The sequence below is a fragment of the Microcebus murinus genome, chromosome 7 (assembly GCF_040939455.1).
Source record: "Microcebus murinus isolate Inina chromosome 7, M.murinus_Inina_mat1.0, whole genome shotgun sequence".
Taxonomy (NCBI): domain Eukaryota; kingdom Metazoa; phylum Chordata; class Mammalia; order Primates; family Cheirogaleidae; genus Microcebus; species Microcebus murinus.
Genome location: NC_134110.1, coordinates 35,716,250 through 35,731,789, shown reverse-complemented (window position 1 = coordinate 35,731,789; position 15,540 = coordinate 35,716,250). Strand labels below are relative to the sequence as shown.

General features: G+C 32.3%; 1 protein-coding gene across 2 annotated transcripts in view; it reads left to right on the top strand.

Moving 5' to 3' along the window:
* The window catches only part of EFR3A (EFR3 homolog A), a 97,901-nt gene that overhangs the window by 62,442 nt on the left and 19,919 nt on the right, over positions 1 to 15,540 (top strand). For both annotated transcript variants that reach the window (XM_012785414.3, XM_012785415.3), the window contains exons 11-18: positions 5,249 to 5,363; positions 6,392 to 6,443; positions 8,242 to 8,414; positions 9,223 to 9,298; positions 11,042 to 11,203; positions 11,818 to 11,949; positions 13,061 to 13,128; positions 14,074 to 14,201. In XM_012785414.3, coding sequence (XP_012640868.1) covers positions 5,249 to 5,363; positions 6,392 to 6,443; positions 8,242 to 8,414; positions 9,223 to 9,298; positions 11,042 to 11,203; positions 11,818 to 11,949; positions 13,061 to 13,128; positions 14,074 to 14,201 — 906 coding nt within the window. The remainder of the gene's footprint in view (positions 1 to 5,248; positions 5,364 to 6,391; positions 6,444 to 8,241; positions 8,415 to 9,222; positions 9,299 to 11,041; positions 11,204 to 11,817; positions 11,950 to 13,060; positions 13,129 to 14,073; positions 14,202 to 15,540) is intronic.

Sequence of the window (15,540 nt, the reverse complement as noted above, 5' to 3'; positions counted from 1 at the left end):
AAACAAGCATAATAATGGGACAGCAAACACTGTATACCCTTTACCCAGATTCATCTAGTGTTAACATTTTATTCCATTTACTTTTTCATTTGCACATGATCTTCCTCCCTCTCTCTCCATCTTTCTCCCTTCTCTCTTTCTTTCTTTCTCTTTCCCCTATATGTGTGCATATGTATGTGGAAAAATATACGTACACATACACACATATACATTTTTTTCTAAACCATATAGTAAGTTGCATACATCATGGCCTTTTATCAGTAAATACTTCAATGTATTTTCCCAAAGAATAAAGATTTTTTTTATGTAACCAGAGTAAAGTTATCAACATCAGTAAATTTGACATCATTACAGTATTTTAATCAGTTTTCTATATTTCAGTTTTATCAGTTGATCCAATAATGTCCTTTTTAGCATTTTTTTCTTGGGTCCAACATCCAGTATAAGATCATATATTTCATTTAGTTGTAATATTTCTTTAGTTCCATTAGTCTGGAACATTTCCATTATGACATGAGCATTTCTTTTTTTTTTTCCCCTATAGCTAGCAACTTTTTTTACATATACTATTCTTAAGGCATACTTTATAACACAGTAGGTGTCAAAGTATGTTTAACATATGATTTCTTCAGGATCCCTCCTATTTCTGAATTCCAAATGGAGGAACTGAAAGTGTGATGTAAGACTGGCAATCCATATTCTGTCTCTGGCAAGCTTTTCTTAAGAATAAAATCTTCCTCTCCTTTAAAAAAAATAAAATAAAATAGAAAATTCCTCATTTAGTTTTGTCTGGTGATTCCTCATGGTTAAATTCAGATTATACTCTCCTGGCTGAAACTACATACATGACATGTTCCTCTCAAGTAGCACATCCAGAGGTATACAATGTGTGCTTATTCCTTGTTGGTTACATTAATTTTGATCACTCAATCATGTCATTGTCCTATTCCTCCATTGTATAATTTCAGTTTTTTCCATTATAAGTAATAGGCATTCTCTGAGAAGACACTTTTACATCATGCAGATATTCTGCTTTTCATTCAAACTTCCTCTTAAATTGAGCATCCATTCATATTCTTGCCTAAACCAGTCTTAACTATGATGGCTGTAGAGTGATGGTTTTTTAAACTGTAGCACGCCTCCACAGCTACTAGTTGGCACTCAGTGTTCTATTGTAAGCAAGATCCCATTTTTTTACCTTTGTTTGTATGTAGGAATGCATATGTTTATTTATTTATTATTGGTATAAACTTACAGATTTATATTTGTATGGTTTATAATTCATTGCTGTATTATTTTGGTGCTCAAATTGTCCCAGATTTCACCAGTGGGAACCCCTTCAACATATCTACCCCCACTGTTTTTTTTTTGTTGTTAGCACTGCCTTACTTAGGTAAGCTGTTCTAGACTAATTTTTTACTTTCTGCTCCAATCCTGGAATCAGTCATTTTTCCAAGGAACTGTGGTTCTTTTTAGTGGGGAATGGAATTACTGACTAAGATCTTGATGCTGATATCTTGGGTTTTAATAATGCATGCTTTTTTTTTCCTTTTCTTTCTTTCCTTCCTCCCTCTCTTTCTCCTTTCCTTTCTTCCTTCCTCCCCACCTTTAAAAAAATTTTTTTTCCTTTTTAATACAGTGGTCAAAGTACAAATGGCAAAGAGCTTCCTTAAAAAGTCATGAGAATTTACTTTTTTGGAAATGAAGTAATCTAACTATATATAAATACAAATTAAAGCAAGCAAACTGTTCTTCTACTTTAACCTTTTTCTCCCAATGTTTTCTTTAGAATAGCAGAACATAATTTATTATAGCTACATGATTGCTATGATAGTTTTCCAACTGGATTGTATCTCTACAGTAGTACCTGGTTTCTAATCTACCAATAGTTTCTAGAGTCATATGTAAGTTTATTCTGGAATTTGGCTTATGCCTTTTATCTGGGCAATTTCTCCACTTGCTGGCTACTTATTTATAATAATCCATGGGGATATTTAATACAGATTTATCTTTGTCATCTTGTGTCTAAAGTTTTACAAATATGCATTATCCATTATGTATCCCCAGCAATACCTGTTTGCTAGACATGTACACACATGAGTTCCTGTGCTAGGGCTTCGTGACGCATGTGGCTCTCACCTTGTGGAAGCGTTTGATTGATCTACTGAGAGCAGTACCTCTGTTTCATCTAGTTGCAGTCTCATCACATGCATAGAAATTGTCCTCATGAGTGGAAAGACTGAGGAGTGTCTTATTCAACACACTATGTAGCACATAGTAGGTGCTTGAGATTTTGGGATTGACTAAAAAAACAAAAGGTAGTAAACTCCAACATTACCATGGAATCACAAAAAAGCATAGACATTCTAGTTATTGCTTAAAACAATTAGTATTAATATGTAGTGAACCTAGCTTCTATGGTGACTTTTACATTTATTTGGATTATTTTTGGATTTTCTGTGATACTCTAAGATGATAAATCAGCTAATCTTCTTTTCACAGAATTGATTTAAATTGCTTTAGTGACTCCTAATTAATTCAGTGTTACTGTTTCACTCTATAATATTTAATTTATTGTTTCTCAAGTGTTTTATTATAAAATGTAAATACAGCAGACTCAAGCAATATTTCTGTGATATAACACATTCAGAATAACATGTGAGAATTAAAACATGAAAGGAAAGAAATGCATTGTGGCACAGTGAGTAAGATTTCTTTTTTAAAGTCGCATTTCTGGTTTCCTTAATATTTTCCTTTTAAATTTCTCAGTATTCTGGTAGTTATCAGATCATGTTGGTATTCCTGTCGATAGGCCATGGCACAGGGCTATTGTAGCTTTTGCACTTTTAAGTTAGGAAGCTGTTGGTGGAGTTTTTCTTTCTTCTAAAATAATCAAGAGGCCAGGCGGGGTGGCTCACGCCTGTAATCCTAGCACTCTGGGAGGTTGAGGCGGGCAGATTGCTCAAGGTCAGGAGTTTGAAACCAGCCTGAGCAACAGCGAGACCCTCTCTCTACTATTAATAGAAAGAAATTAATTGGCCAACTATAGAAAAAATTAGCTGGGCATGGTGGCGCATGCCTGTAATCCTAGCTACTCAGGAGGCTGAGGCAGTAGGATTGCTTGAGCCCAGGAGATTGAGGTTGCTGTGAGTGAGGCTGACGCCACGGCACTCACTCTAGCCTGGGCAACAAAGCTAGACTGTGTCTCAAAAAAATAATAATAATAAAATAAAATAATCAAGAGCATAGCTCCCTGTTGTGTTTTTTCTTCTGGACTCATTAGCATTTCTGTTCAGTAGTTCAAATACAAACAATGGGTATAGAGAATGAAATGCTTTTGAAGACTCTATCCTTACAGTTGATGATGTTGGAGACTCCAGCCCTGTTTTACATTTTAAAAAATCAAAGCAATTATAAAGCATAAATGAGTTGCATTTGTTTCCTACTATTATTATTTTTAGGTTGTTAGCAACTTATTGTTTCCAATTAACACCAGATATGGTAGACTCAGTTGACCATATTCTTGGAAGACTAAAATAAAAGTTTTTCCTTAGGGCAGTGGTTCTTTAACCTCACTGCACTGTTGAATTTACCTTAGGATCTTAAAAATATTCTGATGCCTGGTCTCCCACCCCAGATATGACTTAATTACCGTGGGACTCAACATGTGCATCAGCATTTTAAAAGCTCCCCCCAGGTCATTCTAAAATGCAGCAAAGTTTGGGAACCACTGGCTTAGAGTAAACTATTTCACACTTTTGAAAAGCAAGAGGGATGACCATAAATTAATGATACAGGCGGTGTTGAATACAGGGAAGTATGATGGTACTTGTTACCTCTTTAAACTGTTAGCCACACTCTGTGTATAGGTGGATAGTCTTCTGTTAAGTGCTGTGGTAAACAGAAGTGCATGTTGCATTATGTGCTTATGGTAATGACTGACTTGTTTGGAACAGAAAATCAGTGTTCAGTTTTGTGCAATGATGAGAAACATATCTAATTGGATACTTGGAAAGCTAAAACTAGCTTATATGGAGGAAGTATAGAGTAATAATAGCATTGGCTTTGGAAATAAGTAACCCTTACCCCAGGCCTTAATAAGAGCTATGTAATTTTTTGTAAGCATCTTAACCTCTCTTATCCTCAATTCCACACGAGAAGACTGATGCAAATAATAGTACCAAGACTCATAAGGTTATTGTGAGGATCCAAATATAAAATAGTTTCTTATTCCGTAAATATGTGCTCTATAAGTGTTAACTAGAGTAATACACTTTATGCAGGTGGAGTATAGTTAAGGTAATGAGATTTTTGATTGCTAAACTGTGACTGTGGGAAATGACTTCTACCTCTAGGTCCAATTAAAATGCTGAATAGAACAGTTTGAATTTGTATAAGATTATTAACTCGAATAATAGAAGGTGAAGGGTTAAATTGAAAAACCAATTTATTCTTAAAGAGCTATTAAAAATTCAGAAGGTTTCTATAACAATTACATTGAATTATAAGAAAGGAACAAATTTGAAACCTGTTCTGATTTAATATCTGTTCTGATCTTTTAAAGATATGAGAAAGCTTAAAGCTTGAGTAAATGATAATTAAAGGTTATAAATTATTTATGACCAGGAAGTAAACTATCAAAAGCTACAGCAGATAAATTTAAAATATCCTCAAAACCCAAGAATACATGAGAAAAATGACAAGCAAATAAGTTATTTTTTTACATCAGTTGAATTATGTATGTTGAATTAACTCACAGGGTTAAACTGTAAACCTAGCCATTATAATGACATTTTAAATATTTGGCCAATCCTGGGATGCCAGAATAGTAACTGAATCATTGACTTCTTTACCAAAGTGTCATTTACTTAGTGACTTCCTTATTTGAGTAAGAATTTAGGCTCACGATATACGAACAAGAGTTTGATCATAACTACTACCAAAAATTTGTTTTCCGTTTTTTTAAAACTCTAGTTAAATCAATGCTGGCTTGCTTCTGTTAACTATGTGCAAAAGACTTTTAGATATTTGTTATTTTATTTAACTATTAACCCATTATACATGCCTTATATTGAACATAACTAAATGATTTTGGGCAAATGAAATTATAATATCTTTAGTGTTATATGTAGCTTAAAGATTGTCATTGTTTTACCATATATTGAGAACTTTGGTTAAAAATGTTTGTACTATATGGAAAAAAATAAACTTTTTCAATTTGTAAAATTTTATCTTAATATTTTTATAGGATTTTTTGGAAGTAACCTGCCAGATTATCAGAGGTCGGAAATCATGATGTTCATTATGGGTAAAGTACCTGTTTTTGGAACATCTACCCATATTTTGGATATCAGTCAACTAGGGTATGTTCTCAGACTATAAATTTGAACTTAATCATGGGTTAAATTTTATCTTAAACAAATGTAGAAAATGTTAGTTTTGGGGTTTTTTAATCATTAGTAATAAAAAGTCCTATGGAAGTTAGTTAGTATTTTTATGATACTAGATTGCTAAGCAATTGAATCAACAGTTGTATGCCTTTAAAATAATTTTTCAGCTTATCATAAATTCTCAAATATTCTCATATACTGACCAGGTGGCAGGTTTGTGTATATGCATACACATTTAGAGTAAACCTTCAAGTTTCCCATACAAATTTTAAAAATTAATGTGTGTCAGGAGTGTTGACTTACTCCTAGAATTCTAGAACTGAGAGTGATTTTAAAAATCATGTATTCTGGCCCCCTTATTTCATACATTTGGATTGATTTTATAACATATCATAGCTTTTCGTGAGTCTTTGTTTTGTTAATTTGATAGTGTCTTATTTGATTTATGTTTTTTGATCATTAACACTTTTCCATTTTTTAATACTTTTTAAAATTATCTGTTCTTGTTTATTGATGTATATTAAAGAGATACTATATTCATCAACTATGTTTGTAGTAAGAATTTTCTCCTTTTTATAATGCCTTTTAATTTGTGGTGTTTAGTACATCTGTTTTCTTTGACAGCCAATAACTTTACTTATTTTTGTTTGAATTTGATTTTTTTACCTATAAATATTTTAATTCATATGAAATTTACTTTAGCATATAAAGCGAGCCATGACTTAAACTATTAAGGTAATAAAATCTATTTAGTCTATCCAAATAGAGTTTTGAAATCAGTAAACAGTAACATAAGTAAATGAAGTAATATAAATGTTAATTAGGGCTAGGTGTGGTGGCCTGGAATCCCAGCACTTTGGGATCTCATGGGCCTCGGAGTTCAAGGTTGCAGTGAGCTATGATTGTGCCACTGCACTCCAGCCTGGGTGACAGAGTATGACCCTATCTCTTTAAAAAATATGTAAATTAGTGTAATAATAACAGCATTTTGTGTGTTTTAGGGATTTGGGAACCAGGCGGATTCAGATAATGTTGCTGAGATCTTTACTTATGGTAAGGTATTTAAAACAGATTAACACATTTAACCTTAAATTATTGAAAAGATTAAAGGGATAGCTTCATATTATCAGCTTCCTTTGCTTATTTAGTAAGATACTATTTATGATTGATTTTTTATTATGCTCTTAAATTTTTTATTGTATATTTTTTTTACTGTTTATTCTTCATGTCTCCTAGCATTTTGTTTGATCCTCATAATGATGAAACATACAGAGGGTAGAAACTATTGCCATTTTACAGGTGAAGATACCTGGGCTCAGAGACTTTGGGTGGAAGGAGTAGAGGAGGTTCACTAGGTCACTGAGTTAAAGAATAGAACTTGAAATCCAAAGTTCTTTTCAACATATTACACTATTTCTTTTACATAGTGACTAAATAATGGCTTCTTGTTGGGAAAATAATCCATAAAAATGAAAATTTGTCATTTTAAATTTGGGGTGGCTATAAATAGCTCAAAAGGAAAAGCATACCCCAAATGAGAGATCTTTTGGTTATTTTATAGTAATTGTATTCATCTTTGATTGAACTACTCCTAGCATAAAGCCAAGAACAAAGTAAGGGCTAGTTGTTTGGAATGTATGCCATTTCCAAATCAATGTTTTTCAAATTTATTTTGGAAATCTTTGTTATACATGATCCCATTTCTTTTAAAGAACTGTCTCATACCTAGGATAAGTACGGGAATATCTTCTGTGGTTTTATTTTTAATTCTGTTCATAGTGCTTGTCATACAGAAGTTTTAAATTCTAATATAGCTAGACTTGTCAGTCCTTTCCTATATGTTTTGTGCTTTTTTATCTACTCTGATAATATAAACTCATTTGTTTATATTTTCTTATAAGAGTTTTAAAATTTGGCTTTCCACATTTAGAACTTGAATTTGAAGTTTATTTTGTGTATGTAGTGTGAGTTATGAATATATTTTTAATTTTCCTAGATGGGTAGACACTTGTCCTACCAATTTTCCCACAAACTTATAAAATCACCTCCATCCTCCTATAAGTGCCCAAATATAAATGTTAAATGTTCCATATATGCTTATAATCCTGAAAATATGTTGAAATGACCTACCTGAAATTTTATTTGGTCCTGAGCCTTTATTGATGTTTAACAAAATTCCTAAATAAATTACTGTGCCTCTCACCCTGATTATGCTACATAGTCAACTGAATGAGTATCTGTGTGGTATGCTTAAAAAGTTTAATAACATTTAAGTATATTCTCTTTAAAATCTTTAAATTTAGAAGACAATGATATACTCATAAATGTCAAATCAAGTAACTAATAAAGTACAACTTTCCAAAAAGAAAATGTATTCCTATTAACCAACTGACTAATTTAAAATGGAAGAATAATTTATAGATTTAAATTAAAAATTTGCAGGTCTTACCTGTACTATTTGCCACCTAACTTCCTTGTATCTATTTTGTACTGACTGCCTATTCCTTATAATCTTAACCTGTCTGAGCTTCAGTCTTCTCTTATCAAATGGGGATACCCTAATGCCTACCTCAGGGATGTGGGGAACAAAGTTAATATGTACGTAGTACTTAGAATTTTTAACTAGCACATGGGAAATATGTGCTGTTATTTTATTTTCCCTATGTACGAAGGTTTTATAAATTTCAGTAAAATCTTTCATCACCCTACACATTTACTTTATGTCTTTTCTTCAAGCTTCTGTCCATAACTTTGTTTCCCTAATTTTAGGATTCTTAAAAAACAATGTGAGAATTTACCAAAGAAGGATTCATGACAAAGCTTGGTTGGTTTTTTTCCTACTGATAATTAGGTAACCTCTGGATACAAAGCAAAGACAATTGTTACTGCGCTACCAGGGTCTTTTCTGGATCCTTTGTTATCACCGTCTCTCATGGAAGACTCTGAACTGAGACAGTTAGTCTTGGAAGTAATGCACAATCTCATGGATCGCCATGACAATAGGGCAAAGCTCCGAGGGATCAGGTAATATGCCATTTTGAAAAGGCCTTAATATTAATGTTTTTAAATTTCTAAATTAGTGTAGTTAAGTATTGTGTTTTTTTAAAGTCTAGCAGTTTTAGGTTTTGTAAATCCAGACTTTTACTTAAGTAATATTGAGACCATTTAATTCTTTGTATATTTTAAGATTGCAAATGTTTAGAGGTCATTTAATATACTCGTCAGAGATTTCATCTACTAGTAATAACTAGTTACATGGATTTTTTTTTTTTTTTTGAGACAGAGTCTCGCTTTGTTGTCCAGGCTAGAGTGAGTGCCGTGGCGTCAGCCTAGCTCACAGCAACCTCAAACTCCTGGGCTCCAGTGATCCTTCTGCCTCAGCCTCCCGAGTAGCTGGGACTACAGGCATGCGCCACTATGCCCGGCTAATTTTTTATATATATATCAGTTGGCCAATTAATTTCTTTCTATTTATAGTAGAGACGGGGTCTCGCTCTTGCTCAGGCTGGTTTTGAACTCCTGACCTTGAGCAATCTGCCCGCCTCGGCCTCCCAAGAGCTAGGATTACAGGCGTGAGCCACAGCGCCCGGCCACATGGATTTTATTTTTGTTTTTCTTTAAACTTAGGAATGGCATTAAGAGTCAAAATTACTGTATACAATTCCCCTTAAACTTGGTAATTCAATGGTATTATGTATAGGCTTATTAAATATGCTCATTGAATTGAGTGTTAAATAGTTCAAACTCCTAACCATAAATATAATATTCCATGTAGGATGATATTGTAACTAAATGTGCTATTCATTAAAACTCATGAATTGATTGTCTCTAGAATAATACCAGATGTGGCTGACCTAAAGATAAAAAGAGAAAAAATTTGTAGACAAGATACAAGTTTCATGAAAAAGGTAAGATCATCTAAAAAATAAATGTATGATATAAGTTATAGCTATGTAAATTATTAGGTGGTTTTTTTAATTGATCTATGACCTTGAAATAAAGTCAAGGCCTTTGTAAGAGAGGAATTGCTCAATAATAGGTTATTCTGTTTTCAAAATCACTAGATGATGCCAAACAACTTTGTGAAGTCATTACACCTATTTACACTACATTGTTACAGTATATATAAAAAATTTTAATTTTGTCTAATATAGTAGATATGTTGTCGGTAATTTTTAAAAATAAACTGGAATTAAGGAACCTGAAGCCTAAACTCCTACATATGTAAGCATTGTCTTAATGTTTACCAGTGATGTTTAGGAACCATAGTAGTCAAGAGTGTTCTTAGAGTTTGAGAGGGCCCACTACATAAGACCATTTTTCCCCAACCCAAGTTTAGAAGCCATTGAGAGACAGAGAAACTCTGGATTTGGAAAAGTGGAAAGCAAAATAATAGCTTCAGAAATAAAGGAATCTGATAGGAGAGCATAGCTCTATATCTGTAGCCAAAAAAGGCTTGCTAACACTTTGCCACAGATTTAAACAGACTTAACCAGTAAGTCACTGTCTCAGTTGGAGAACTAGAGGCCTCCTTACTGCAATGGGGCCTTAGTGCCGTTAGAGAACAGAGCAGAATGCATGGTTATTACAGACAGGCTGGCAACAGAAGAGTCTGTGCTGTTCTTGCAGGGTTCCTTCTCCTAAATTGATCAATCAGAAGAACCTGCTGAGAAACAGGCCTGCATTATTAAGCTAAAGTGCCTCTATGTGTGAATGGGTGGTCCCCCATTGTGCTGAAGCCTGGCTGCACATTACAATCACCTGGAGAGCCTTGTACTTTAAACCCTGATGCTTGGACTTTACTCCTGACCAATGAAATCATATTATGGGAGGGAGGACAGTGGTGAGAAGGTGGGAGGGCAGGGGCTTGGTGGTCATTCCAGTTGCCCAATAATTCTAGCTGACAGAGTTGAGAATGTACCAAGTTAGTGACTCCATGGTAATGGGAAATGGGAACCACCCTCTTATTTCTGTTAGCTGTCACTTGTTGCTTCTATACCCAGAAATGCTTTAGGTAGGAAAGGCTTTATTGTCCTTTATTAACCTACTTAGGTCAGTCTGATTTGGGAAAACCCTCTGTGCAATCCCTAGTAAGTTTCTGTACCCTCTTCCCTAAATATAAGCTTTAGACTAGCATTTAGCGACTGCATGCCAAAATATAACAGAACTGTAAATGCTCTTTTCTGAACAGCTCCTAACCTGTGGTGCAGGGATTGTTTCCAAGACAAGAAAGCCTAAGTACATTTCCCTTCAGCAAAATATTTCTTACCATTACTGAGACTGTTTTTGCAAAAATATCTCCTAGAATTGTGCCATCTCTTTTACTTTTTTATTAAATTAATCTATAATTTGCTTTTGTATTTTCAAATTATTACTAAAAAACACTTTCATTGTTTAAACTTCAACTATATCTTACTTGCTATTTTTATTTAAGGTTTGTCTTCAACTCTAACATTAGTTTATATTTGTAATTAGCATATTTGTTGATGTAAATAATTGGAATTTGATCATCTGATCATCAGCTCAAATTTCACTTCCATGTTAAGTTGTATAATAAGATAGTTACTTTGTAGAAGGTTATATATATATGTGAAGTCTGCCTTTATTACAATTTAGACATACATGTCTTTTTTCCTTTTGTTTCTTCTTAGAATGGGCAACAGCTATATAGGCACATATATTTGGGCTGTAAAGAGGAAGACAATGTTCAGAAAAACTATGAGCTACTTTATACTTCTCTTGCTCTTATAACTATTGAACTGGCCAATGAAGAAGTGGTTATTGATCTCATTCGATTGGCTATTGCTTTACAGGTATGCTTTCATAACCTTACACAGAAGAAAATATTTTTTAGGAAGCAGACACAATGATGTTAAAGTGTTATTGCCTTTATCCAAGGATGTGAATTTTAAAGGAAGGTGTCTGGTTGTAAATCAGAAATATTCAAGACTATGATCATGTTCATTTATTCTTTCTGTGGATATTGAATGCGCATTGACTGTGTGCTAAATATCCTTCAAGGCCATGGTGATACTGTGATGAAAAAGACAAACACAGTCACTGCACTCATAACTTCCAGTCTAGTGGCGAAGAAAGTCATTAAATAATAATTACATGTATAGTTGTTTAATTGAGTTGTGTGTTATAAAATAGAAAAGTTGTCAATGGCAATATATATATGTATGTATATATTAATATATGAGAACAGGAAAGGATTTCCTAAGGAAGAGACATTTAAGTTGAAATATTTAACTCTGGTAAATGGGCATTTATTCTCCTTTCAGAATTCTTATATAAAATAACTTATGATAGGGTAACATTTTTGTTAGCATTGCTAACTCTCTGCAGTTTCCCAGTATAATCATAGAGAAAATGCTAATGGAACATAAAAACTTGATCTGTCGGATATGTCTGTTTCTCATTAAAGGACAGTGCGATAATCAATGAGGATAATTTGCCAATGTTCCATCGTTGTGGAATCATGGCACTGGTTGCAGCATACCTCAACTTTGTAAGTCAGATGATAGCTGTCCCTGCATTTTGCCAGCATGTTAGCAAGGTAATGTATTTAGAAAAGTCCTTAAGCTTGAATTTTGTACAAAAATGGCTAATTTTCTTCTAGTGATGGTTATTGTTAACTTTAATGATTATGTATCACATTAAGATAATTCTATAAAAATACACAGCCACTGAATTGAAACTACAGCTAAAATTATAGCTAGTGTTTTTTATGTTATATTTTCTTAGATGTCTATTGTTTTATTAGAATTTTTTAATGTAGTGGTTGAATATAATATATGGTTTTCTTCTAGAATATGTCATGTGATTTATTCTATAATTTTTTCCTTTGAGCCATTATGAATCTTAATATCTAAATTTTCTTAAATTATGCTATTTTTGTTCACATTAATCTACTTGAGGCAGATCTCAAAATTTGAATATGTTCTATGCTTTTCAAGTATATTTAGCTTTTTCCATCAATAACTCTTAAATAGTTACTTATATGATTTAAGAAACATTTTAGAGCCCCTAATTTACCTGGCAGAAGAAGTCTACTTTTAAAGATATCTGTAAGAGAGAACCTCATTTTTATTAAATTAGAAGTGCATCTTTTAGTCCTTAACTAAAGTATAGGTTTTTAGTGCATTCTAAGAAATAAAACTCATTTATTCATTAAACAACTATTTGAATGAATATTTGATGCCAACCAGTAGAGTTATAAATATCATAAAAGCAGGGTACCCCCTTTAAGTTGATCACAGTTCAGTAGATGATCCAGACCTCACAAGTGGGTTGAGATCTTGTGCACGGGCTACAAAAGATAGTACAGAAAATGGATGATGGTGATTAGTAAGGGGATTTCTGAAATAGTGCATTTGAGAAAATACATGTTCTTACTTCTTCATAGCAGGTTTAATCAAATATAATGTATCATTTTTTAATTTATATATTTTTATGATTTTATCTGCTATATTTAAAATAATAAATGTGAAAATAAAATAAACTTTGCATTTGAGCTCTAACTTTAGCTTAAATTAAAAACTAAAGTAATGGTATTTATTATAAATGTTTAAAAGGTTTTTTTTTTAAGTTTTCAGAATTTTCATAGGAAGGTCTTGAGAGGTGAGGTTTTTGATTTTTGTTTTCTTTTGTTTTTGGATATTTTTCAGGTTATTGAAATTCGAACTATGGAAGCCCCTTATTTTCTACCAGAGCATATTTTCAGAGATAAGTGCATGTATGTTAATTCTTTATATGTTAGAAGGGGAACTAACTTGAGAAACCAATCAGTAATAATTATAAAGGAGTAAACAATTATAATAATTTTCTGGTGTTTTGTACTAATTATTGTTTTGTGTTTTTGTCATTTAATTCCTTTAACTTTTTCCCTTGCTGTAAAACTTCTCACACATTATAAATGTTGACTTATAGACACAAGGAGAAAAAAATTTTAAAAAGAAAAAAAGATGTATTCTATTTTTTTAAATATGGGATATGTCTCTTAAATATAGCATTTTTTATGTTCTCAGATATAAATGAACTCCTTTAAGAGAAAACAATATCCTCTTAAAGACTTTCAATGATATGTAACAGTACTCATAAAATTACAGGACAAAGTTGTATTAAGAAAAATTGATGTTATACCTTACATTCTTCCTTGCTCTCCAAAGAAAAAAATATGTATATGAAGAGTATTTATTCAAATGTTTGAGCTCAAAAAAGTTTATATGAGAAGCATCTATGTAAGAAAATAACAAGCAGTTTGAAAAGCAAATCTTATTTGGTTAGGCAAGTACTTCCTAATACAAAGCTGGCTAATGCGGTTTTCATTAACAATCAGTAAGCTACATTTTTATTTTCATTTTTAATCAGCATAAAAAATCCTAAATTTAGTGCTCTTCATCATTTAATGTGTAAACATCAAGAGTGATTTAAGGCCAAATTTACTATTGGAACATACCTGGAGGAGAATCACAGCAGAATGTGGGACCACCTACCTACTTGGTGTTTTTAAAGAGCTCAAATTAGTCACCTAAAATATACTGATTTTTCTGTTTTTAACTACAGTTTAAGTTGTGTGTATATTTAGAATGTTGAGGCTTTTGCTCTAGAATGCTTTGCATATTAACTTATTTTTAATTTAAGTAATACTGAATGATTGTTGTTTTGATCAACTTGACAGGCTTCCAAAATCTTTAGAGAAGCATGAAAAAAATTTGTACTTTCTGACCAACAAAATTGCAGAGTCACTAGGTGGAAGCGGATATAGTGTTGAGAGATTGTCAGTGCCATACGTACCACAAGTGACAGGTAAGAGGAGAATACTAGTAATACTTCTATTACCCAATTACCAATGAAAATTAATTCTGATGTATATAGTTACTATAGCACAGCCTTTGTCAAAGACTTAAAAGTGTTTATACTCCTATTTTTAAATTTTGCTCTTAAAAACCTATAGTAAATCTCTGAAGACATAATAGATTTTACCATAAGCAAATTAAGTCCTTTAGTGTTTATTATTATTATACTTAATATTATATTAATATATCATTTTACTTAATATTATACTTTAAACAGAGAAGGCATGTGAGCTCTTTTCTCATTAAACAAGATTATATTTAACTTGTGGAAATTGCTGAAAATTGTTTAGTGATGTGTGATGATTAAGCTTAATGAATTAGCAAACATTTGTCATTTGAAAGAGTACAAACTGGTTGCTATATAAGGAAACCTGAAAACTTTTTAAGTTAGGGATATTTTTTTCCTCTGTGAACTATATATTTCCTCCTATTTTTCTGTTGCTCAAAATAATTCTGTTGTGTTTGAAGACAAAACTGCATGGTAACACATCCAATTTTTACTTTGAAAACTAAAACCAAAGAATTTCTGTCTTATACTCTCGTTTTCATTGAATGGTTATATACATATGAAATTTGGTAGAAGAACTAGTTCTTCCTTTGGGGATACTCTGCTCTACAAGAGGACCATTTGATTTCACTTAGTTTTCTGGAGTGGTCACTAAGAAATAGCACAATCTTTGTAAATATATATCTTTTTTATAATGTGAATCAAAAATATATACAGTTATTACAGTGAGAGTTGTTCATAACAGTATAGGATGTCAGTGAAGGCTTTTGCATTTTACTTTTATACTATCAAAGATTCCATTCTTCAGGAATTCCTTGAGGAAATAAACATGCTAAGACTAAAACGCTGGTAGAACTTTGTAATGTAAAAGGTTTTTTTTAGAGGAAATTTACAATATTTCACTTTTATAATTTGGATTTAGCTCTCTTTTCTTCAGGCAAAAAACCTCATAAACCCAGGCACAAGTACAAAGGTAAATCCAACTGTCAGTTTGGCCTGCCCTTTCCCTCACTTGTCTTCTAGGAAAATAGCTTAATGTAATGAGCCTTTTAGAGAATGGAGCCAGTGGCCTGTATATGTTATATAGTTACAAGTTTAGTTATTACTTTGCTCTGTCTTCCTTATAGCCATAGTTTATTTTACCCTTTTGTTAGTTCCCTTTACCTTTTTCCTTTTAACAATTTTTTAATGAAAGCTCTGGTATTTTTTTTTTAAACAGGTAGTTTGTTGTTCCCCAATTCCTCTCCTAATAAAGATGTATTCTCTCTATAATGCCTCTGTC